General features: G+C 40.1%; 2 protein-coding genes across 2 annotated transcripts in view; both read right to left on the bottom strand.

Annotated features, from left to right (window-relative positions):
- slc45a4a (solute carrier family 45 member 4a) overlaps positions 1-23,821 on the bottom strand; it is a 188,241-nt gene that overhangs the window by 25,435 nt on the left and 138,985 nt on the right. The window lies entirely within an intron of this gene.
- LOC310955378 (kelch-like protein 10) lies at positions 16,865-22,087 on the bottom strand (the record flags this gene model as incomplete). Its single annotated transcript, XM_083925196.1, has 5 exons — positions 16,865-17,290; positions 17,482-17,631; positions 18,552-19,169; positions 19,278-19,761; positions 21,936-22,087. 5 exons carry the CDS (start codon positions 22,085-22,087, stop codon positions 16,865-16,867), a joined length of 1,830 nt encoding a protein of 609 aa, XP_083781322.1.

Genomic DNA, 23,821 nt, shown 5'->3' with positions numbered 1-23,821 from the left:
CAGTATTCAGCTTTGAGGTCTTTTTTATGTGTCTATTTATTGCCTAATTTATTTATTTATACTTATGATTTTGTAGATGTATTCATTTTGCACTTTACTTTGTTATATTTTGCCTTTGTTACAAATATGCCAAAGCATTTGACACTTTCTAATTACATAAAACCTTTTTACTTTTGTCCGCCACTTTAATTATAAAAACTACTGCATGCAAAAAAATAACAATAGCCTAATAATGGAATCTATGCCAATTTTATGAATCTTTGGGATATTTTGCCAAACCTCTTAGATAATAGGCAAATTAAGCAAATTTCTGTCTTGGGCAATATTTCATTCATATCTGATAGAGCAATAATGCATGATATTTTTGAAGAGAAGCGAGTCATAACTGCTTGTAACATCTTGATGTTTTCAAGAACCACTATTCTATGTAGTTATGAGAAATGAAATTTCAGGGAGTTAGTAAACCAAGTTAGTGTTAAATATGGAGGGTTGGGTCAGGAGCTCTCTATTTAGAGCAATTGTGACAATGTTGTGATTCTTTGAGGCTTTCTCGTGTGACTTCTGTGACTATAAATCGAACGGATCAAATTACAGAGGGCAGAGAGTCAGTTTTTCCAATCTCTGTTGATTTAGGATGTAATATTATCTAAAACAATTGCCTCCTAGTTATTATTCTAGCTTGGCATCATTAGCTTGTTGACAATTATGTCTGTGTACGCATTGGGAGCTGCTGGTGCTTCCAGGGATTCCAACAGATTGCACAACTTCTTTTGACAGAGAGCTCTGGTTTGGGTCGGGACGGGTCTTTTTGTACATGGTTTATGCACTGCCTGCCTCGTATTATTATTCTAAAATATTGTAGAAAGTAGAAGGTACTACCGTATAGGCCTCTGGTGCTGAAACATGGATGAAAACACGAGCCCAAAACAAGAATGATTGAGAGTTTTGGTACTTTGTATGGTTTGAATTGTCGAACAAACACAACTTTACAACAGCTGTGGTGCTGAACATGGGGCTCTTGGACCCTAAGTAGTCCTTGAGTCAGTCCCTGCTCAGCCCTTATGAGGTAATCGATAATAAAGAAGACATTTCCTCCTATGAGTTGGTCTTTCTCTCTCAGTTTGAATCCCATCAAAAGATCAGTTTTTCCACACGAGCCGACAACACTCATTAAACCGCCTGCACAATTTCAGGTTGTTTTTCTTTCCATCATCTCCGGCTCTTGTGAGGTTGTGGTGGTGATCCCCAGTGCATTTATAAGGATTGTTCAGAGAGAAGAGAAGACATTTGGTCAATATTTCAGCACCAGAGTGCATCAACAAACACTTAGACTCTACTATGAACTACTGTAGCCTACTATAGCCACAAGCTAGTTTACCTATTCTTATATAAAAGCACTTCCTGTTACGAATTATATCTTACAACCTTTTTTTTTGTTCAAAGACAGTAGCACAATGAAAGAGTTTAGATTCAGGTAGACAATGCCTTGTATGTAGAAATAACCTCTTTCTCCTTTTTCTACTATGATGAATCAAAGGTTAGAACAACAACAAAGATGCTGATGTAACACAAGCTATGTTGTCTTTAAATAACACGTGAAAATATGCTTGAAAATGGCACATGGTATAAAGACACCTTTATTACACGTTGTGTCATTTGACAACATATTTGTGTGACTGCATCTTCAACACACCTTTTTTAAGAGTGAATGAAAACTCGACTATTTTGCGGCAAGAGGTGACTTTGGAGTCCGATTATTTCTACAGATCTGTATAGAGTGACAGTGACGATGATGATGATGATGATGATGATGATGATGATGATGATGATGATGATGATGATGATGATGATGATGATGATGATGATGATGATGATGATGATGATGATGATGATGATGATGGTAATGAATTTTTCTGGAGCTTCCTGCTTTGTTTTGAGTTCTTCCACTGAGGTTTATTTTTTGGGGCCTTCAGTGGTGGTTTGAAATGATGTAAAGCACAAAGACGACACTGGGCATTTTGTTTCACTTCCTAAATAAAAACTAGTTTAAAAACAAAAGTCACGTGTTGAGATGTACTTCTTTTCTTTCACAAATTATCACCATTTATATTTGTGCAATATTTAGTGGTAACAAACATCAACTTTGTTTTTGTTATTGACTTTTGTTTCAGCTGAACAATCTGATTAGCCCCCTAAAAAGAGGTTGCTATGACAACTTTGCTGGTAACCAGGGACTTCTCGGAAATGCACTGCAAACCTTAAATCATCCAGACATTACCCAGAGGAGCAAATGTCTGATTAAGTTTGAATGGACATCAAACAGTCTTTACCCGACCAGCTTCCTATTCAAAGTCTGTGTAATCTCCAACTGGGCCAAAGAGTTCACGGCGAGCGAGTGGGTGTGTTGATGGCCTTTCTATCATGTGGCTGGTGTGAAAAACAAAAAAACAAACATCTGAGAGTAAAGAAGAAAGGGGATTTACAACAGGATTGTACACGATTGTAATTTCTTTTCACTAAACAATATTTTGCTAAGAGTCAACATTTTTACAAACCCATCAAGTGATTCGAACCTGAGCAAATTAACTACAGGTGTGAAAATTTCCCTCAGTTTAGATTCTGGAAAATGTGTAGTTTAAGATGAGACAACCTTCAGGGTTATTTTCTCATACTTGACCAAACTCCTCCAGAGCCACAGACGATATTATTCAGTTGTTTTCACTGGCCGAGCAGCACTATTGAGGATGAGTAAACCGACCTTTATGCGTTAAATCAATGGAGTGACCCTTTAAATAAAGCATTTACAACTCTGCATGTTAACAGCTGCTACACAAATGCCATAAAGTTCCTTCAGAGTGATCTTTACAGCTTCTACACATGTACACTGGTGAGTTAAGGAAAAAGAGTAGCCGCTATAGTATTAAGCATATTGATAAATCATCATGCTTAATAAACAGCATGGACATACTGTGAGCATTTTAGTTAACAGCAATAATAAAATAATCAGTAAAGTTTAATAAATGTTGTTTTTAGCCCCTGTGCTTTCATTACTCTGTAAACGGTTAATTAGTTGATGATTTGCCTCCGGTTTAAAAAACTGCAACTGATTATTCTCTCTCTCTCTCTCTCTCTCTCTCTCTCTCTCTCTCTCTCTCTCTCTCTCTCTCTCTCTCTCTCTCTCTCTCTCTCTCTCTCTCTCTCTCTCTTCTCTCTCTTCTCTCTCTCTCTCTCTCTCTCTCTCTCTCTCTCTCTCTCTCTCTCTCTTCCTCTCTCTCTCTCCCTCCCCCGTGGCAACTATGCAGAGGTCAAATCTCCAAGTGACTGTGTGTGAGTGATTTTAATTGCTTTGTGTGGGGTCCCATACATGAACAAGAAAGCCAATGTCGGGGCAATGGTATTTTAACCTTGTGACACACTGTGGGTATGTGTAAGTATGTGTGGTGTGAGAGTAGTGTATGTGCACATGTGTGAATGTTAACGTTTTGTTTCCTTAAATAAAATCATTTTTAATTTGTTGTATTATGCAGTATAATATTTTGGTAAAAAAAAATGCATTAATGTTGTAAATGTGGAGATAAAAGCCTTTCAGATGACATATATTAAACTGAATGTAATAAAGTTTAACAGTATGCTTTTTTATTGATGTAATAAACTTAATGAGATGATGCTCCCGTTAATGATCATAATGGCTGCTCATCCATTTTCAAAGGTCAATCAGTGATCTATAATCATTTACTGTACATGGTAATACAAATCCTGTAAGGTAATGACACAATGACACTGTAATTTATTTTCTCTTTTAAAGAGTCAACCTTTTTCAAATATATAATAAGACATCAGGATAGTTTAGTTTAATTATCTTTTCTGCCACACATGCTGAATCTTGGCCTGAATGTAGGCCTCTGTCAATATGTGTGTGTTTGAACGTGAAAAGGAGCCTTTCTATCAATGTCATCTGGTGTTTTTGAACTCCATAAATTGGTCTTTCAGTTTATGTTGTTAAAGTCAAAAACTCCTAATTTACAAGATCAAAGTCATACATGTATGAGAAAAAGAATTGAATATTCTCTGAGATTAAAAAGTGTTTTGTTGTGAAGGAACAACATCCTTAGATCAAGCTCATCACAAAAACAGACGCTGTCGCTTACTGCCTATAGTGCCTGCAATGGATGACCTACATTCCCCATATTATCATAACTATCATACTTGTATGTTTTATACTTTAAAGACACTATTTTCCCAATTTTTGTCTCGTAAATATAAGACTATATATGAGAATATCACTTTTTTTCTCAATAATGTACGTCTTCAATCTTGGTAATTTTTAGTTTTTTCCTCAGCACATGACCCCCCTCCCCTGGCTCTTTAATTGTTATTTTTATTTTGCCTCCATACACCATCATAGCTCTGTAAGGTTCCTCCGCACATCACTGGTGTGAGCTAAATGCTAATGTCAGCATGCAAACATGCTCACAATGACAACATACTGATGTTTAGCATGTTAGGTTAACGTGTTAGCATACATTAGATTCATATCTTATATTCTTTTGACAGATGTTTATCTCTAAATTTGAAATTCATTATGCACATTTTACCAACGTTAACCCACCCAGCTGGCTTCAACATACAACACCACATTAGCTTTAGCTCCAGAGTAAATTTGGCATGACTAACCATCACACACTCAGCCATGATCAGTATTAAAGAGGGTCTCCATGACACAGTAATGTAGATCACTATTGGCCACATGGAAGATCCCATTGACTGTGATTGGCTACCACCTGCCAGTACTTCACCTCTAAAGACAAATGACCTTCTATTAAAAGGTGATTGATTTTCTCCTATTGCTACTAAAAATATAGATTTTCTTATATTGCCTTTGGTCCACTAATGATACTAATTCTTATATTCACTGGACCCGAAAAAAAGGCTTCCTAGGTATAATAGCTATTGTCAATGTGTGTGTGTGTGTGTGTGTGTATTTTATACGGACAACAGCTATGAAATCCATACTAGCATGATTTCACTTTGTGTTATACTCTACTTTACATTACAGCAGTCTGGACCTGTATGGATCCACTGTAAGAGATGGAGCATCACAGTTGGGTTTAATCGAAGAGGAAAAACATCGAAGAAATTAGAAATCCTGTGAACACAGAGTTGTACCTACACAACTTGATGACATCTACAGCTGAAGAGCTCACTACACTGTTAACTTGACAACATCTTGAGATCAAAATGGATATAAAATGTATCTGTTTTGTACATTTGCATACTGATTCCTGCACCATTTGTACTACTTTCACACAATACTGTTCATTATTTTCTCTAATCGTCAAACTAAAAGTCATCCAGTAGGACCCACTGACTATGTGAAAAAAGAACACTTTTAGGCTAAAAAGTGCTGTTGGAGAGCATATTATATTGTACAAATGTCCAACACATTGGAGTGTGTGTGTGTGTGTGTGTGTCACTACCTGGACAGCGGAGGATCTGGCAGGTTGTGTATTTAGCTCCTTCATTTGCCCCGCAAACACAGTGACTATCATTATCATTTGTGTTAAGAGTGAGAAATTATTCAAAATGATTTAAAAAAAACAAAAAACAATTAATAAAATCAGAAAACCAACAACCACTTGCTCTGTGTGCGTGAGTGCCTATTAAAGTTGGTGTGTGTGTGTGTTCAAGTTATCTGCATGCACAGAACAAAGAAAGAAAGACTGTGAAACAGAAAGAAAAGCCTCATATAGAGAATATTTTATTTATCGCTTCAAAGCATTTAAATATGCAAATTCCTGTTTCCCATGATGTCTGACCTTCTAGCCTTCAGCAGGTGAAGGGTATTAATAGTTCATACACTGTCCCATATGTAGTTTTAACCTTAAATCATTCATAGAGCAGAAGGGCGTTGAAACTCAAACCCACACAGTGAGCACCTTTACTATTTTGGTCATGTTTTAGCAAAAAATCTAGACTGAGAAAATAAATCATTACTTCTTTATGCGTCTGAAAAATATTCTATTCTTCTAATAGTCAGTAACTTGTCCCAAAGCAATCCTGGACTTTATGACCACTGTCTAAGTTGTGCATTAACAAAAGTGAGATCCTCTGTGGTTAAAAACTGAAAGCTCATCCCACAGTGAAATGAGCTGCAGGTGCTCTCAGGTGATTTGTCTCAAATTCATTCATACCTGATATCACATGACGAGGTGCGAAGGGGTGAGAGAAGAGCACGCCCTACATGATCTGCCCCATCTGTAAAGATGGGAGGGGAAGCTTTGAGTACAGTTCATGGGGATGACTAGGAGTCTTTAGTGTTGTTTTTAAAAAATGTACGTCTTTTTTAACAAATGAGGATTTCCAAGTATTGTGCAGCTTCTAACACTCTAAAAAAGTTTGAAAGTAGTTTTAAGTACGATTTGTGAAAAGTTATGTAAACGCTGCATAAGAAAATACTGATGGACCAGAAGCCGGTCGGTAAAAGCTGTCGCCAGACTGGAAGTGGTTCACGACAACAACAGACCAAAAAAACAAAAACATTTTGTGACATGACGTAACGTAACGTACGGTGACGTAACATACCTGGACCGTGACGGACCGTGATGTGTTCTGACGTGACTAACTGATTTTAGCCAACAAAAAGTGACAGTTAGTCTTAGGCATGAAAAACACTCTGTTAGGATTAGAAAAAGGCACGGATGGAGTAACCCGGGAACTGAGCCCCACTCCCTCAGGTGGAAGTCCTGTGTTTTGGGACCCATACACCACGCCAGCCAATCATCATGTGCGGCAACTCGCTATTTTGTACTATTTCATATGCTATTAATACTTTGCATACACACACAATAAATATGTGAAACACACACAAATTACTGCACATTACTTTGCATGAGACCTATCTGAACAATATGACATGCTTAATGATAGCTAACATTTTATCATATACTGTATTTCTTACAATAGACTCCTGTCTATCCTATAATAATCCTATATCCTAGATCCGAGAAAAAGGATCAGCAGAGATGCCATAAAAACCCTGAAGCTTGGAGTTTGGAAATGCTCAATACTTTGAGATTGTACTCCCAAGAAGAACGACAGAATGACCCCTGTCTTCAGGAGGAGAGGAAGAAGTTGGGTGACTTTATTATAGAGCCACAAAGTCTGCAGAGGGAAGAGATAAGGGTGGATGAGGGATCCACAAAACGGGAGCACACTCTCAGTTTCCTGTTTCCTCAACATTGGCTCTTTGTGCCTAGACCAAACCATTCAAAAAATTAATTTGTAACAGTTTTGGGACACATTGACGAATGATGTCATCATATGCATATAAGGGCTTCGGATCAGGAAATGCTTAAACAGTCTGTGTCATTCTGGAAGGGGATTACAAAAGATGTACAGTTTTTGTTGTAAAAGTAGGCGGACTTACTGGAAACATTATCTCAGGTTATTTTTTTAGGTTGTTTTAAACAGATACTTAGTATCGGATTGGCACATACCTACTTTAAGCCTTAATTCATTTAAGGTGCAGACTGCAGAAGTACAAAATAAATGAATGAAAGAAAATGTATGTCTTGAGCTGTTTGTAGTTTTTTCACAACTGCTGTGACACCTTCCAGCTCTGGGGCATGTTTACCTCTCTGGAAAAAAATGTGTATTTTTTGTTTTTTATTTTATTTTCTAAAATATGGATATTTATGCCTGATAACATAGGGCCACACAGAGCAAGTGACTTTCAGTGTCTGTGCAAATGGATGAATATGTATATAAGCTTAGAGTGTAATATCACGGTTCACCAATCTGATAGGGAACATATAGGGAACACAAACACACATATACACACACACACACACACACACACACACACACACACACACACACACACACACACACACACACACATACACACACACACACACACACACACACACACACACACACACACACACACACACACACACACACACACACACACACACACACACACAAATATCTCAATGCAAACACCTGCAGCGTAGAAGCCGTATGTAGGCAAGTATGGAAATAAACATACTCACAAATGTACAGATGAAATTACATTTTAAGCAAAGCAGTCACATTCACACGTACCAAACACATAAACACACGCTCCAGGAGGACTATGCTGCAACACAATATCACCAATTACCACAGCAAAAACGTTTTCATAATTAGCGAAAATATATTCACTATGAACGAAGTGAAAACTCATACAGGATGAATGATAATGGGGCAAAAAAAAAAGCTGTACTGACTGGTGTTTTTTCTGCTATATTTAATATCCGGCATCATTTAGCCAGAAACTCATAAAATCAGTGTCTTTGTCCAGTTTCCAACTTACAGTTTTTTTCGATTGAATAAACACTAAATTCTAAAGTGTTGCCCAATTATCAAAACCTTACACTCAAGGAGCAAAACTTGGCCCCAGATTTGCACCACTGTAAGCACAATGAGTCCGTTCACACTTTGTGCAAAACAATACACACTGTGATTTGAAACACTAACACACACGTCTATGCATTAGACACAGAAGTATATCAAGATGTCACTTCCTTGCAATTCTAAAGCACTGACTGTAAAATTACCACACCTATGAGCCAGTTTATTGAACACTGCCATCAGGTGTGCAAACACAAGATTGCTTAATTGTAGACACACCAATCAGGTTTAAGCACTATAAAAATGCAGCAGGTGAGTTCACCAAGCTTAACCAAAATGGAAGGAAGAGGAAGAGGAAGAGTGAGGATGAGAGGGGGAATCGGAGAAGGAGGAGAAGAAGGAGGAGAAGAAGGAGGCAGAGGCCGTGCCAGAGGCCGTGGCCGTGGCCGAGGAAGAGGAAGAGGAAGAGGAAGAGGAAGAGGAAGACCTCAAGCAGGAGTAGGTGAAGCTCAAAGGAGAAGAGGTCCAACTTTAAGCAATGAAATTCGCGCAACTCTTGTGGACCATGTTGTGAACCATGGATTGACGCTGAGGGAGGCTGGACTGAGAGTCCAGCCAAATCTCAGCAGATTCACCGTGGCATCTGTCATAAGGGCATTCAGACTGGAAAACAGGTAAAAAAATGACCTGTTTACAGCTTCTTACTGTATGCACCCCATATCAGCACTTTTGATACCCCTTCCTGTGACATTTTACAGTAGGTTACATGTATTTTGTTCTACATAGGATTGAGGGTCGAGTACAACGAGGAGGAAGGGCTCCCATTTTCACACCCCTGCAGGAGAGGGAGATTGTGAATATGGTTTTGGCAAATAATGCCATCAGGCTTCGTGAAATCCAGGCCAAAATTATTGAAGACCAAATCATCTTTCATAATGTGAATCAGGTCTCTCTGTCCACCATAGCTCGTATCCTGAAGGCACATCAGGTACAAATGAAACAGTTGTACCGAATGCCTTTTGAGAGGAACTCAGAGAGGGTCAAACAGCTGCGGCATGAGTATGTGGAGGTATGTATTGTTCACTTTAGCACTCTGATGTTGCATACTGCACACATAACCTTTTTTTACATGTAAATGTACTGTACACTAAATCTATGCTGAACTACACAATCTTGTCTTTCACTGTATTTTAGAGAGTTTTACAAATGGATGCTGAGGCCATTCAGCATGAGTTCATCTACATAGACGAGGCGGGGTTCAACCTCTCAAAGGTCAGAAGGAGGGGAAGAAATGTAATTGGCCAGAGGGCAATTATTAGTGTCCCGGGGCAACGTGGGGGTAACATCACCCTTTGCGCGGCAATCACCCAGAATGGGGTTCTCCACCGCCATGCCAACATGGGTCCGTATAAAACACCTCACATCCTTACATTTTTGGACAGAGTATACAACCTCACAATCATAAATAACATGCAGATCCAATACATTGTCACCTGGGACAATGTTTCATTCCACCGCTCTGCTCTGGTTCATAACTGGTTTACGCAGCACCCACATTTCACAGTCCTTTTCCTGCCACCATATTCTCCATTTCTTAACCCAATTGAAGAATTTTTCTCGGCATGGCGGTGGAAGGTTTACGATCTGCACCCCCTGGCTCGGGTAGCCCTCATTCAGGCCATGGAGGAGGCCTGTGACCAGATTGAGGCCACAGCCATACAGGGGTGGATACGGCATGCACGGCGATTCTTTCCCCGCTGTCTTGCAAATGAGGATATCGCCTGTGATGTGGATGAAATTCTCTGGCCAGATCCAGCTAGGAGAAGAGACCAACAGTAGCAATTTATGTGCTGTGTTTTCTTTTTTGGGGGGGTTCTTTTTTTTTTTCGTCATGTTGGCTTGAGTATATGGAAAAAAATAAATAACATTGTCAACAGCATTAGTCTTGTGTCCTGTGTGGTGTCTACAGTAATGCATACAAGTGTTCACTGTGTGTATTGTTTTGCAAAAAGTGTGAGCAGATATTGTGTTTACAGTTGTGCAAATCCGAGCGATGTTTTGCAAATTCACTGTGTGCTTCATTCATACTACTCTATGCACTTAGAAGCAGAATTAGCCGAAAGTGTTTAAGGTTTTCAACAGCAGAGTGTAACTGGTGCAAACAGAGTTAAGTCATATGCAACGTGTGTGTTTCATATGGTAAAAAAATATGGTTTTGATAAGTTAGTGTATAGTTTTTACAAGAGTGGTTCATTTTGCAAAGGAGTTAAGGTGTTTTGCTAATTGGGTATGTGGTTGTGCTATTCGTGTGTTGGGTTTTGCTAAACAAAACAAAACAATCAAAATTGTGTTTATTCGATCGTAACAAACTGTAAACATTTTACTCATTATTAAAAAAGCAGCTGAAAGACTTTAGTGGTGTGACCAAATACGGAGAGGAGAGAAAGAGAGGAAAGAGGGTGAGAGGAGAGAAGACAGACAGAGGAAGAGACATAGATAATGAGACAGAGATGGAGAAAAGACGGTGGAAGTCAGAGAGGCAGTGAGGAGGAAAGAAGTGTCAGGAGGCCCTGACGAAACTCAACCTGAGCTCTAAATGGCTCCTTAACAAGAGGCTGAGACAGCAAAATGAAATTATACACATACACTCACAGTCACATTCACTCACACAGACATCCACAGGACCCAGCATGTGCACGTGTACAAACATGCAAATGAACTCGTGTGTGATACATATTTTGTTGCACTCACACATTTGTTTATCGCCCTGATGCATGGCGTTAATTGCTACAAACAGGTTGCATGCAAACAGGTACAACCCCACTTGAGTATGGTGCTCACACATTTGCATTTAACACACTCAAAGACACACAACCACTAACACACTATTGTATCTACGGTCAAAAGGAGTTGATATGCATTGCACACACAGACACACACACGCACGCACGTATAACCCCCCAAACACACATTTAGCTTCACACATGGTGATAGGTCTTTTAAAGGGGTGTTTCACACCTCATCGCATTTCAATTAGTAGGTAAGACAGACACACACATGCACATACACACACACACACACAGAGCTTGACAGTCTGTCCGTTGGGTGAAGAAGATTCATTTGGATTCTCATCTCTTCTCCTACCACTTCCCCTCTGTATGTGCCCTTTCTTTTCACTCTCCCTCTTTCTCTACTTATCTCCCCTCTGTATATTCACTTTGCTCTCCCTCTCCCTCTCTCTCTCTCTCTCTCTCTCTCTCTCTCTCTCTCTCTCTCTCTCTCTCTCTGTTTCTGTCTTTCTCTCTATATCACTGTGAGTGACAGTGGTTTGACCTCCTGGGTTGTCAGGGGAGGCTGTTGCCCAGACGGCCTGAAAAGAGGAATCTTTCCCTTGGTGCAAGTCTATCCTGCAGCCACCTTTCCAACCCGGCACATGTACATATAATACTTACATGACGAGTGTGGCTTTGAAAGATCATCAGGGAGAAAGCTCAGGTAGAGCCAAAAAAAGGAGGGATTCCTCCCTCATAACAGACACACATGCAATAGCTAGACAGAAATAGCCGTAGGAAGATGGAAGGAAGAAGTCAGACGATCAGACATATTGTAAACAAGCCAATTGTTTAAACGATACGATAAACTTAGCAACACAGGGAGATCAATGTAAGGTTTAAGGATGCATTATCATCTTTTAAGTCAGGCTTAAATAGGCTGAGTAACAATTTTACTTTTGAAATAATATTTGTTAATTTCACATTTTATCACATCTCTGGATGGAAGAAAAATGGTAATCTTGCAAACGATAAAATACAGAGAGCACATTAGAAATGATCATGTTTTTCTTCTCCCTTATGTGCAAAACAAAGTTAACCCAAACGATGACGCAAAACTGCAATACAAACTGAACCGTGGGCCGCGTTGCACCCCTACTGTGCACAGGTGAGAGATTTGGATACACTGTGTCAAGTCAAAAATCCCCTGCAGCCTGCATAAAAAAGATTCATCATTCCTCTTTTTGTCATGAATTTTTAAACAATGACAGTTTAATATTTTTAACACTTTCCCAAAGCCTATAAATCCATATAGCTCAACTTATTCTCACGGACAGGTTCCTATATCTTAGGAAAATTTACACACAACCTTTTGCAATGTGATGTTTTATGTTTTTATGCCTTTCCCTGTTCTTTGCCTGTGATGTTCATCTCTAGTCTGAGTTTACTGAAAAATTCCTCTGTTATCCTCTCAGCTCGGACTGGAATAGCTCTTATCCTACAGTGCAACTGTTGGATTGTGAACAGGGTGGTTTTTGTGATCTAAAACAGAGCAGTGTGATGTCATATGAGTGACACACAGGTAAGAGGAAACAGACAGAGGTCACACATAGGTCAAGAAGGAGTGTAAAAGCTGTCTTATGGTTGTGTATGTGAGGATAGATTGGGTATAAATTGAATCCTTTCCAATTGAGAAACTATTGTCCGTTTACCCCCTCTAAAACACACACACACACACACACACACACACACACACACACACACACACACACACACACACACACACACACACACACACACACACACACACACACACACACACACACACACACACACACACACACACACACACACACACACACACAGATACACACACTGTTATGGTGAGACAGGTGTTAGGCATGAAATTGATTCCACCCTCCCCTCAATACACACGCCACAAACGCTCTCCTTCTCACTTTCACTCCTCCCTTATCTCTAAGCTACCATCCTCGTCTTCTTCTCTCTTTCTTCATCCTCCAGATCCTTTTTTACACACTGATATATTTTTATTTCTTGTCTGATACGACCAACAGCGTGTCACAACTCTTGCAGGCCACTTATCAGTGTTTGTGTTTTATTTTGCCTCTGTATGTTACGACAAACTAAATGTCAGATTTCTTGAAAAATGTATGCTGCTGTAAATTTACAGGCAGATGCATCATGTGAAACTCCGCTCTGTTGCTTCTCACACCCACACAGATTTATTGTTTTTTTTTCTGAGAGAAAAAAACCCACCATTTATGGGTGATAATGTTTTTTTTCTGTAATCTCTCTCTTTCTCTAATGTGTCTTTTATTGCACCAGTACAGAACAAAGCCCTCAGGCGCTGCACATACACACACACACACACACACACACACACACACACACACACACACACACACACACACACCTCTATCTACCTTACACACATATAAACACATGGCACATACTCAAACATAGCACAATACAGTATGTTTGGCTTTATATAAACAGATTGCACAATATATAAGACACACACACTCAACTTTACATCTACTCACGCACACAAGCATAAATACACACGCGGTTGAAGTCATGATCTAACGGTGAGGCACTAATTCTGTGTCGTTTGTCAGTTCCCTGACAGTTGCTCACACAGAACAATAACTGGTTCTGGGTTTTTAGCTGGTTTTATGAGCGTGATGCTGTATTTTACTGTCAGCCCTCGGCTACAGAGCAGAGACACAGACGAAGGAGAAACAGAGACGGAAAGTGGAGGAGACAGAGAAACCAGACATTGCAAATGAGGGAGGAGAAAATGGCTGTATGTGTATGTGTGTGTGTGTGTGTGTGAGTGTGTGTGTGTGAGTGTGTGTGTGTGTGTGTGTGTGTGTGTGTGTGTGTGTGTGTGTGTGTGTGTGTGTGTGTGTGTGTGTGTGTGTGTGTGTGTACCCTGTTGCCAGTGCTATTAAAATTGTATTACACCAGGCTTTTAGAACATCGACCATCAGCCAAGTAACTTTACCTAATAATTTTTTAAAAACCTCAGTGCTTTGTGCATGTTAGGGCTCCTCCCCAGTGTGTGTGTGTGTGTGTGTGTGTGTTTGTGTGTGTGTGGTGTAACAGTTGGAATTGACGATCTGTATTTGTATAAGACCTTTAAACCATGTTCTCGCAGGATACACAGATATGCACACATGAGCCCCCTTTCAGACATGTCATCTGTAAATGCGCCACAAAATTCCAATGTTTTCATTGGATTATGTTTGAAAATGGCGACACTTTTATCTAAAAGTTGCTCCGGTAATAGGGACAAGTCACAGTTATGTCACAGAGCTGAGCATTTAGAATGTATAAATGGTTCGTTTTTGCAAAAATAAAAAATAAAAATGAAAGGCTCTCCTCTGTGAGAGAGTTCTCAAAGAAGCCAAGCAGCAATGAAGATTCTGCTGGGGGAGCTATTTCCAACTGATACATGGATGTTAATTATTATTTAAATCAACAATACGAAAAAAAAGGAAGCAGCAAAATGCAGTGGCAGGAGCATTTTAGCAGGGTGATGGTGAGTACTGTGCCTGAACTAATGCAGTGTTTCATTAAGAGCATCACTCCTGTATCACCACCATTTTGTATCACGATTAACCATTGTTATGCTTTGATGGAAATTGTCACGCCCCCAAAAAAAGAAAACTTTAAATTGAAGCTGTAATTGAATTGAAAAAAAAACTTCTCATAACAGAGTGTGAAAGAGTGAAATCCAAAAAGCCATTACTTCAATAGAGAGACGAACACACGCACACGCACACACACACGCGCACACACACACACACACACACACACACACACACACACACACACACACACACACACACACACACACACACACACACACACACACACACACACACACACACACACACACACACACACACACACACACACACACACACACACACACACACACATATATATTAAACTGAAGGAGACAGAAAAAGAGTGAGTTATCTGTTTATGTATGTCAAATCCCACATTTCACATGATTTGCTCTAAATAAACATTTTAAAGCCAGTGACACCCCCTGCACTACGATGGCTCTCTCTGTGCTTCGCCTTCATATGTTGAGATGTTTTTAGAGATAAGTATTGACCACAAATGATATGCCCATGAATAAACTCACAAGTCCGGAAATCAGTCACTCAGGACTAAAAAGTATTATCAACGAAGCAGCATTTTAATGACTGCCTTCTTTCACCCGGTCTCTTTTAACTTCCAAATGTGTGAGGCCTGAAATCTGATCAAAAAATGAATAAAGAGGAAAATTGTTCATTCCCGTTCTCTGATATAAAAACAAATAGAGTATACAGACAGAGTGTCCAGTATGTACACATTCACACTATACTTTCCCAAGCAGATGTCCCAGAAAACACAAAGACAACTCCCTCAAGGTGACACCGTCCCAAAACCAGCAACCAATGCTTTGTCTGTGAGATAAAGAGTAAGACAAAAAAAGAGAGAAGAGGGAGAGAGAGGAAAAAGGGGGGTTGGGGTGGAGGGGTGGGGGCGGGTGCATGCGGCAAAACAGAGAAGGACAGACTGAAGTCATTCAAGCTTTTCTTCCCCCTGAATAATCCCAGTTTTGTCCAAATTTAGTTGGAGATTGTGAAACATCCAGTCCTTGACATCAGCCAGAAAGTCATGTAACAGCACCAACTTAGCTTCTGACTGAGTTTCTCTCCTTCTTTCGTTCTCCATCACTCTATTATTTTTCCCTTCCCTCATTTCTTTTACTCTCCGGATTTTTCTCCCTCTGTGTCAGTCAGTGATGCAATATGTCTCGGTATCTGAGCCAGGGTTGTTTGGGAGGAGGTTAAAGTGGCCTATTGGTACTTTTCTAGAAGATCATTATTTTTTTATATAGATATAATAAAATCATATGGGTAGGAAGTAGGGTGAGGAAGTACTCCCCTTTTCATCAGGACCTGTTAGCTAAAGTTAGCTGCTCAGCTCTGAATGTCCAAAAATCCTGATCAACTTGGTTTAAATATCAATGTGATGTATTCAAAATCTGACAAATGTTTGCTATCCACTAGCATTAGCTGCTGTAGGTCAGTGCTGGACTGCAGCGTACACTGTACGGGGCTTTAAAAAAAAGTGCACAGGCAGCTTGCGTTAATTAGTTTCATTTTATTTACCGTATCACTCTGTTGGTCTTTGAACAGCAAAACACGCATCTTTGCAAACATTTTGAATATCAAAATGACAATGACAAGAACTCCCACACACTGTCTGCCATGGTGGTATATCCTTCTATAAACATCTTACAGACGGGCTTGCATACACATTCACCAGATAAAAGCCAACAGTTTTATCTTGCAGTTTCGCTATCTCATGAAATAAATTCTGTTACAGCTTAAAAAATTGCAGCAATGATCCTGTCCTTGATTTTATGGGCGACATTTGGGTTGAGGGAGGGTATGGGATATTTTGTATCGTATTTAGGGGTTATTATTGCACTCTGGATCAAACCCTGTGTCCGCGGGTGGGACACAACAACCTCCCCACAGAGCATAAAGCTTACAAGTTCACAAAAACTGAAAAGTTAAAGAATTCTCTGGAGTAACCGTAGTTTAATGCACAATTAAATTTATTCAATTGTCAAGTCTTGCGAGGGTGGATGGTGGCACAGGGCAGGACTGTCAGAGAGGCTCTACTGACTCGACAGACTCCTCCTCCGCAGACTCCACAGACTCGTCCCCCACAGACCCCACAGACTCGTCCCCCACAGACTCATCCCCCACATGTAAAAACGGCAGAGCGTCACGATGAACAACATAATCTGCCACGTTGGGGAGTCCGGACACCACGCAGCAGCTCAGGGCGCTGCGGAAAATCTCCATGTCACAGGCCTCAGACCACTCATCAGTGGTTGCGTCGTAGCTCTCGACGTTATAGGAGGTGGTGAAGCCGTTGAAGCCCCCGACAGCAAAGAGCCGATCCTCGAGCACTTCGATACCAAAGTTGCTACGGGGGGTCAACATGGGGGACACGTCGTGCCAGGTGTTGGTCCGGGGGTCATAGGCTTCTGCACTGCGTAGACGGGTGTTGCCATCAAAGCCACCAACCTTTGGGAGAAAAAGTCATGCGTCAAATGTTAAAATTATAAAAATTTAGTTTCTCAACACCTCTGCAGCAAAATAAAACCTGCCTTCAAAGTGTCTCTGAGTTTAAAAAAATGATCAGTGCTGACTAAATCCTTTAACGCTTCACACAGCGTGTGTGTTATGTGAGTGTCAGCAGTGTTTCATGTACTTACTGCATAGACATGGTCTGCATATGCAACGATGCCAATTCCACTGCGCCGGGAGCTCATGAGGCTGATCATTGTCCACTGATTGGTCTCTGGGCTGTAACATTCAGATGTTTGCAGGCACTCGTTTCCATTAAAACCACCACAAATGTAAACCTGGGGAGAACAGGAGGGGCTTTAAGTAATTTAACACTTTTCTTGGCTTCAACTGGTAATAAATATGTCTACACTACTGCAAGATAATTAAGAAATGATAGTTGAGATAGTGAAGAATCTAATCATCCAACTGAAAAATAAATTGGACAGAAAAATTAGATGTCAGCTTCTTGAAAATGAGTGTTGGCAGATAAGTAATAAGCAGCTGAAGAACAAATGTAAAAGATATGTTTGAGGTAATTGAGAAGCAGTGTCACCACGACATAGTTTGTTAGAGAAAACTTTCAAGTTTATGTTTTTATTTAAAACGTTCTGCTCAGCTGTACACTATCTTACTCCTTATTCTTTACCGAGCAAAATTTAAGGGATCCTCAATTGTTTATGCGGCACGCTAATGCTACAAATTAATATTTGATGTTTTTTTTAATCTTAAATAATAATATTAGTTTTGGCCTAAAAAACTTATCTCAGGGATCTAAAATCTAATACTGTACATTACCGTGCCAACATTTATAATTGCCATATATATATAATTTGATTAAATTAAATCGACTAATTAGGTTAAATTAAATAGTTCATGGATAAATGTTTAACATGTTGACCTTTCTGTTTACACCATCTTCACTCACTTGAAATACAGTATAATAATACTGCCACAGATCTCTTAACACTTCTATGCACACAACATCATTAATTCTTTAGATAAAGGTTGCTGAAGGCCTTTAGTCTGAGAATAGCCTCTGGCCAATTGCTTCACTAACTTCAATGTAAAAGGTCAAAAACGTATTTTGGAATTGTATCTGATAATTTGGTTTCTCTGTCCAAAAAGCATTACAGTCTTGTTTCAAACAGGTAGAAAGTCAAATTAGCTATGTGCCATCACTATCGTACTACTCTCTGTTACTCTGAATGATCCCCACCTTGTTGTGGAGTGTTGTGCAGCTGGCGTCGCTCCTGTGCTCGTGCATGGGCGGAATAAGACTCCACTGGTTGGTCTCTGGCCTGAAGCGCTCTGCAGTGCATAGTCGTGTATGCCCATCATAACCTCCCATGGCATAGATGCACCCGTTCAGCACAGTGACGCTCACATAGCAGCGGCGGTAGTACATGGATGCCACCTCATGCCAGGTGTGTGTGCTCAGGTCAAACTTGCGCACACTGTTGAAATGCTCCACCCTGTCGAAGCCACCAACACAGTAGACGTTCCCATTGAGGAAGGCGGTGCCGTGATAGGCACGAGGACGCTCATGGTTGTTTGTCACGTTGATCCAGTAATCAGCACGGACATCGTACGCCTCAATGCCCTGGGTTGGATCCCCACCACTCCAGCCTCCAATGGCCAACAGGATGGCATTAGGCAGGCGAGGACGGGCGAGTGGGTTGCAGAGACCAGCCACATAGGGCCTGTTTGTCATGATGCGACATATGGTTTCAACGGCTTCTTTGACCATGGGCTGGCACTCAGCGTTGGTATTCACCAGCTCATTGGAAATCACATTGATCCTCACGTAGTCCAAACTCATCAAGGCTAGCCGGACCTACACAAATAAAGCAGGACAGAATCTTTGAATTCAGGATAACACCATCAGCCGAATGCTAAAAATCTAAAAATAAAAGTAAATCTAAAGTAAATGTACTGACAGTACCTTAGACAAGAGCACAGCGATGTGTCCTTGACGTTCTTCAGGAAAGTGGGCGATCCAGCGAAGGATGGCCTCATACACATCACTCTCTTTTCTCACATTGAGGTCGTCTCTATCAAGGATGTCAGCGAGTTCTTGCACAGTGAGCTGCAGGAACTCTTCAGAGAAAACAACCTTCTCAAAGTGATCAATGATATAGCGGCAAGCTCTGCGCTGCAGTTCGGATGAGAAGCAGATGTTGGTGAACTGAAAGATGCCGATGCAGTTCTTTGGGCAGAGCTGCTCCCCCAGGAAGTTGCAGCAAGTTTGCACAATGTCCATTACATTGAGCTGATCTGCTGCTAGTAGCAGCTCCTGTGCGTTTTCCTCTGTCACAGGAACAGAGCCGGTGTATGCAAACTCAATGATGAGCTGCATCATGTCAGGAGACAGGCCGGGTATTTCAAAGACCTTTTTGACTGGACTTGACCAGCGTCTGAAGAGAGCTCTGTGGGTCAGGATGAAATCACAGCAGAGGGTTGGAAATGAGCTAAATTCAATCTTTTTCTTCTCAACAATATAATAATAGTCTTGGTACATTTAGGGTCTTGTTGCAACTTGGCTCACCTACAATGGAGATCAAAATTAGAAAATAGTTTCAAAAGTTGATTTATCCTGAATTACTGTTTTTTTTATTGTCCATAATTTGATAGAATATCCGCTGTGGCTATACCACTGTTGTACTAGCATGTTTTTTTTAAATACCCAAGGCACTTCAACAAAAACCTTTATTTTGTTAAAAAGGCAGTGAGCAAAATTAGAGAACGTTTTCAGATACCTCCAAGTTATTGGTGTCAATCTGGCACTTGGTGACAATATACTTATTGTTGGACACACCCTATTTCTCTGGCAGCTCTCCTGGTTACTTTGCAAGATGGAAAGCTGCTCTAAGGTGACAGAAACCCTCAGACAGCAACTTGTCCAGATGGAGGCCAAAGGGATGACCCTCTCAGCCATCAGAGAGAGGTCGGGTGTTCCAAGACTGTGCTTTCAAGAATATTGAAACTTTACAAGGACACAGATTCATTTAAGTCCGTCAAAAAGGCTGGTCCATGTAAAACAAGTGCACGAGAGGAAAGGAATATGTGAAGACTCTCAATGGGGATTCGGTTCATGCAGCTGGAGTTACTCGCCAGTTCAGTGCTGAACAGGGCAACGATCTTTCTTGGCACACAGTGTTTTGTCATTTAAGACAATTTGGACTGAAAGCCCACTCTGCAGTGACCAAACCTCTCATCAGCAGAAAGAATGAAAAGGTGAGACTTTGCTGAGGGGCATGTTGTGTGAACAGAGAAGAACTGGTCCAGAGTGCAATTCAATTTATTTGTGTCTGATGGTAAAACATTATGTTTGGCGTAGGGACGGGAAAAGACTGAACCCAAAGTGTGTAAAGAAGTCAGTGAAATTAGGAGGAGGAAGTGTCATATTTTGACACTTGGGTTTTCTGCAGCAGGAGTTGGGCCTCTTGTACAGCTACATGGCAGAGTGAATGCAAATGTTTATGTGAACCTCCTTCGGAAACATGCAATACCTTCACTGCAATTGTCTCCCAATCTTCTGCAATTTCCATGCAAGACAATGTCCCCTGTCAGACTGCAAAACAGTTAAGCAATTCCTTGAAGCTAAGAATATTGAAACAATGAAATGGCCAGCCCAGAGTCCAGATCTAAACCCCATAGAGAATCTCTGTAAAATCCTTGGCGACAAAGTAATGGCTAAGAAACCCACTACAGTTACCGAACTGTGGAAGAGACTGAAGAAGAATGGACCAAGATCAAAACAGAGCAAAGTGAGAAAGTGATGTCCTGTGGGCGCAGATGTGGTGAAGTCATTGAAAGCAAAGGCCTCTACACTTCCTATTCATTTTTTAATCCTATAGACCTAAGAAAACATTATTTAAATCTTCTCTTCTGACACAATGGTTTCTCTTCTCAAAGTTTGCTCATTATTTTTCACATAATTAAGGTTTTTGTTGAAGTGCCTTGGTTATTCGGAAAAAAAAAAAACATGCTAGTACAGCAGTGGTATAGCGACAGTGGATATTCTGTCAATTTATGGATGGAAAAACAGTATTTCAGAATTAATCAAGTATTAATGAGTTGTTCTCTAATTTTGATCTTCACTGTAAGTTGTCACTTAAGTCATTCAATCTGTAACTGAAAATAGTGCATGTATCTTTTTGTGAAATATAGCATTGTTTTTTGTGAGGATAAATTACTGTTTTTATCATCTTGAAATGTCGAAGCTGATTATTTGAGTACTGAACACACTGCATACTAGATCTGCTTAAAATATCAGCACATATGACATTGAGACACCAGTATAGAGCCAAAAGAATACTTTATATGAATCATATCAAAAAACAATTTGGCAAAAATCATCAATCCAACTAGAATTTAACATAAAATCTGCACACCTCAAAAACTTTGGATCATGGAGGTCGATATTTTTTTTTATGCTAGCAAAAAAACCTTCATTTGAAGTGATATCTAAGAAAAACTACTATTGTGATTGGTTTGTCTCTCAGACTCTCTCATCAATAATTGTTGTCAATCAGCTGCTATGTTCTGCTTATTTAAGTGACATAAATTCATCAGCTTCCCCCTGATATAACCAACTCACAGGAAGTACAGGCTGCATCGACAGAGGACGACCCTGTGGACTTGAAATTCGACGTCCTCGACTTTGACGACTGCATCACAAAATACTCCCTCCAGACGGAGATCATTAAACACAAAGTTTGACATGCATGAAGATTGGCCTTGTTCACTCATCTTGATTGTTTTGAATGTGAGATGTTTGCGTTGGCCTCAACACGTTTGTTCGATCAGGAGAGTGAATGTGAACACACTCACGCATTATGACGACGTTCTAGAAATCTAGACCCGGGATTCCATTCTAGGATGGAATCTTATTGCATCACCACGACCAATCAACTGACAACATCCAATTTAACCTGTAGACAGTTAGATTTACATAAAACTTACGCATTATTTATTGTTATAATTTAGTTTTTATGTGTTCTGCAGTACATCAGTCAGACAGAAGGAAGGTTATGTTTCACCAATGGCAAAAACGTTATTAAAGTGGCTGCATTTTGCAGATATGCTAACCCACACTGTAAAAAAAGTTATATGATTTCGCTTATAAACACATATACTGGTATATTTTGGATTTATACTACGACATGTTTACATAATGTTCAGTATAAAAAGCATTATTGTTCTTTAACTTACTGTCTCAATGTCCCTATATTCTCCACGTCTGAAACGCTCAATTTCAGCAACTCCCAAAAAAACCCGTCTGCTCTGATAAAGTCCTTCACATCTGCGCTCTCTGTGCTCTCTGCGCTTCCTGCACCGACATTGCAACCGGAGAATGACTGTAACGCTCACTGTAGTGGTACGTCTCGCTTATAGGCCCAGTTTCTGAATTTGGGCTGTTTGCATGTTTTGGATTGAGCATTTTGATACTTTCACTGCACCTCAATCTGCATTTTTATCAAAAAAAGACATCCAAATCTAATATTTTACAATATGGAAGCTTTAGACTTATTAGGTACAACCAGACATCCTGGTGTAATTCACAACAACAGATGATAACATTTATTTTTTGTTAAAACTTTCAGATAAGTGTATATTCAAATATTGAGGTTGTACTTTGCAGTGCTATACATGCATCCATGCAGGAAGGCATTCATGCACACATATACACACAGTTCCACAGAGTCAAATACACATTAATTGCCGAAATATCTGCACACACTCCCTGGTATTAAACTGCTGCCTTCCTCAAGGGCAAACACAGCAGGTAGCCTGAGATCTAATTAGCTAGTTAGCCTTTGGTTGACTGAGTAAAGACCCCATCCAAGAGAAATCTGGGCTCAGTTTACGACGTTTTACTGTGATAAAGAGGGAATGTGTGTGGCAGTGAACAGTAGGAGAGGGCATTGTGTTGATAAATCGCTGCTAAATACAGCAGCTTCTGATTAAACAGTATCCGAGGAGATGTCCATAAAAACAAAGAGGCAGTGGAGAAGAACAGATTTCATCAAACTACTTGAACTTATTCACTGGGGTCATTGTGTCTGTTTGCAAATCACTGGTTCACTAATCTGTCTTGAAGGCAAAACAACTCAGGAGTGAGATGTCAAAACATTCAGACACAGCGTGAGCTGAATATTTACAAGGGGAATGCAGTTTCAAAGCCAAACACAGACAAAAATGAACTATAAATAACACAATGGGGCTGATAGAGTTGTTCATCAATAACTGACTTTGAAGATTTGAGCAACTAGTGTGTAACTGGCTCATTTCAAACTACTAATAATGAAATGATTCAACAGCATGATGTGTCTTTACCAGTTTGCTCTCTCATGTCTTATCTGCGGACATGTCGAGTAAGACCCTACTAAAATCAATTTGAACCATTCACACCTACGGGCAATTTTTTTTAGAGTCGTCAATGAACTTAACACATGCATGTCTTTGGACTGTGGGAGGAAACCG

Source organism: Echiichthys vipera (assembly GCF_963691815.1).
Source record: "Echiichthys vipera genome assembly, chromosome: 13".
NCBI lineage: Eukaryota > Metazoa > Chordata > Actinopteri > Perciformes > Trachinidae > Echiichthys > Echiichthys vipera.
Note: the sequence above shows the minus strand (reverse complement) of the source record. Positions and strands in the feature narration are given on the sequence as shown.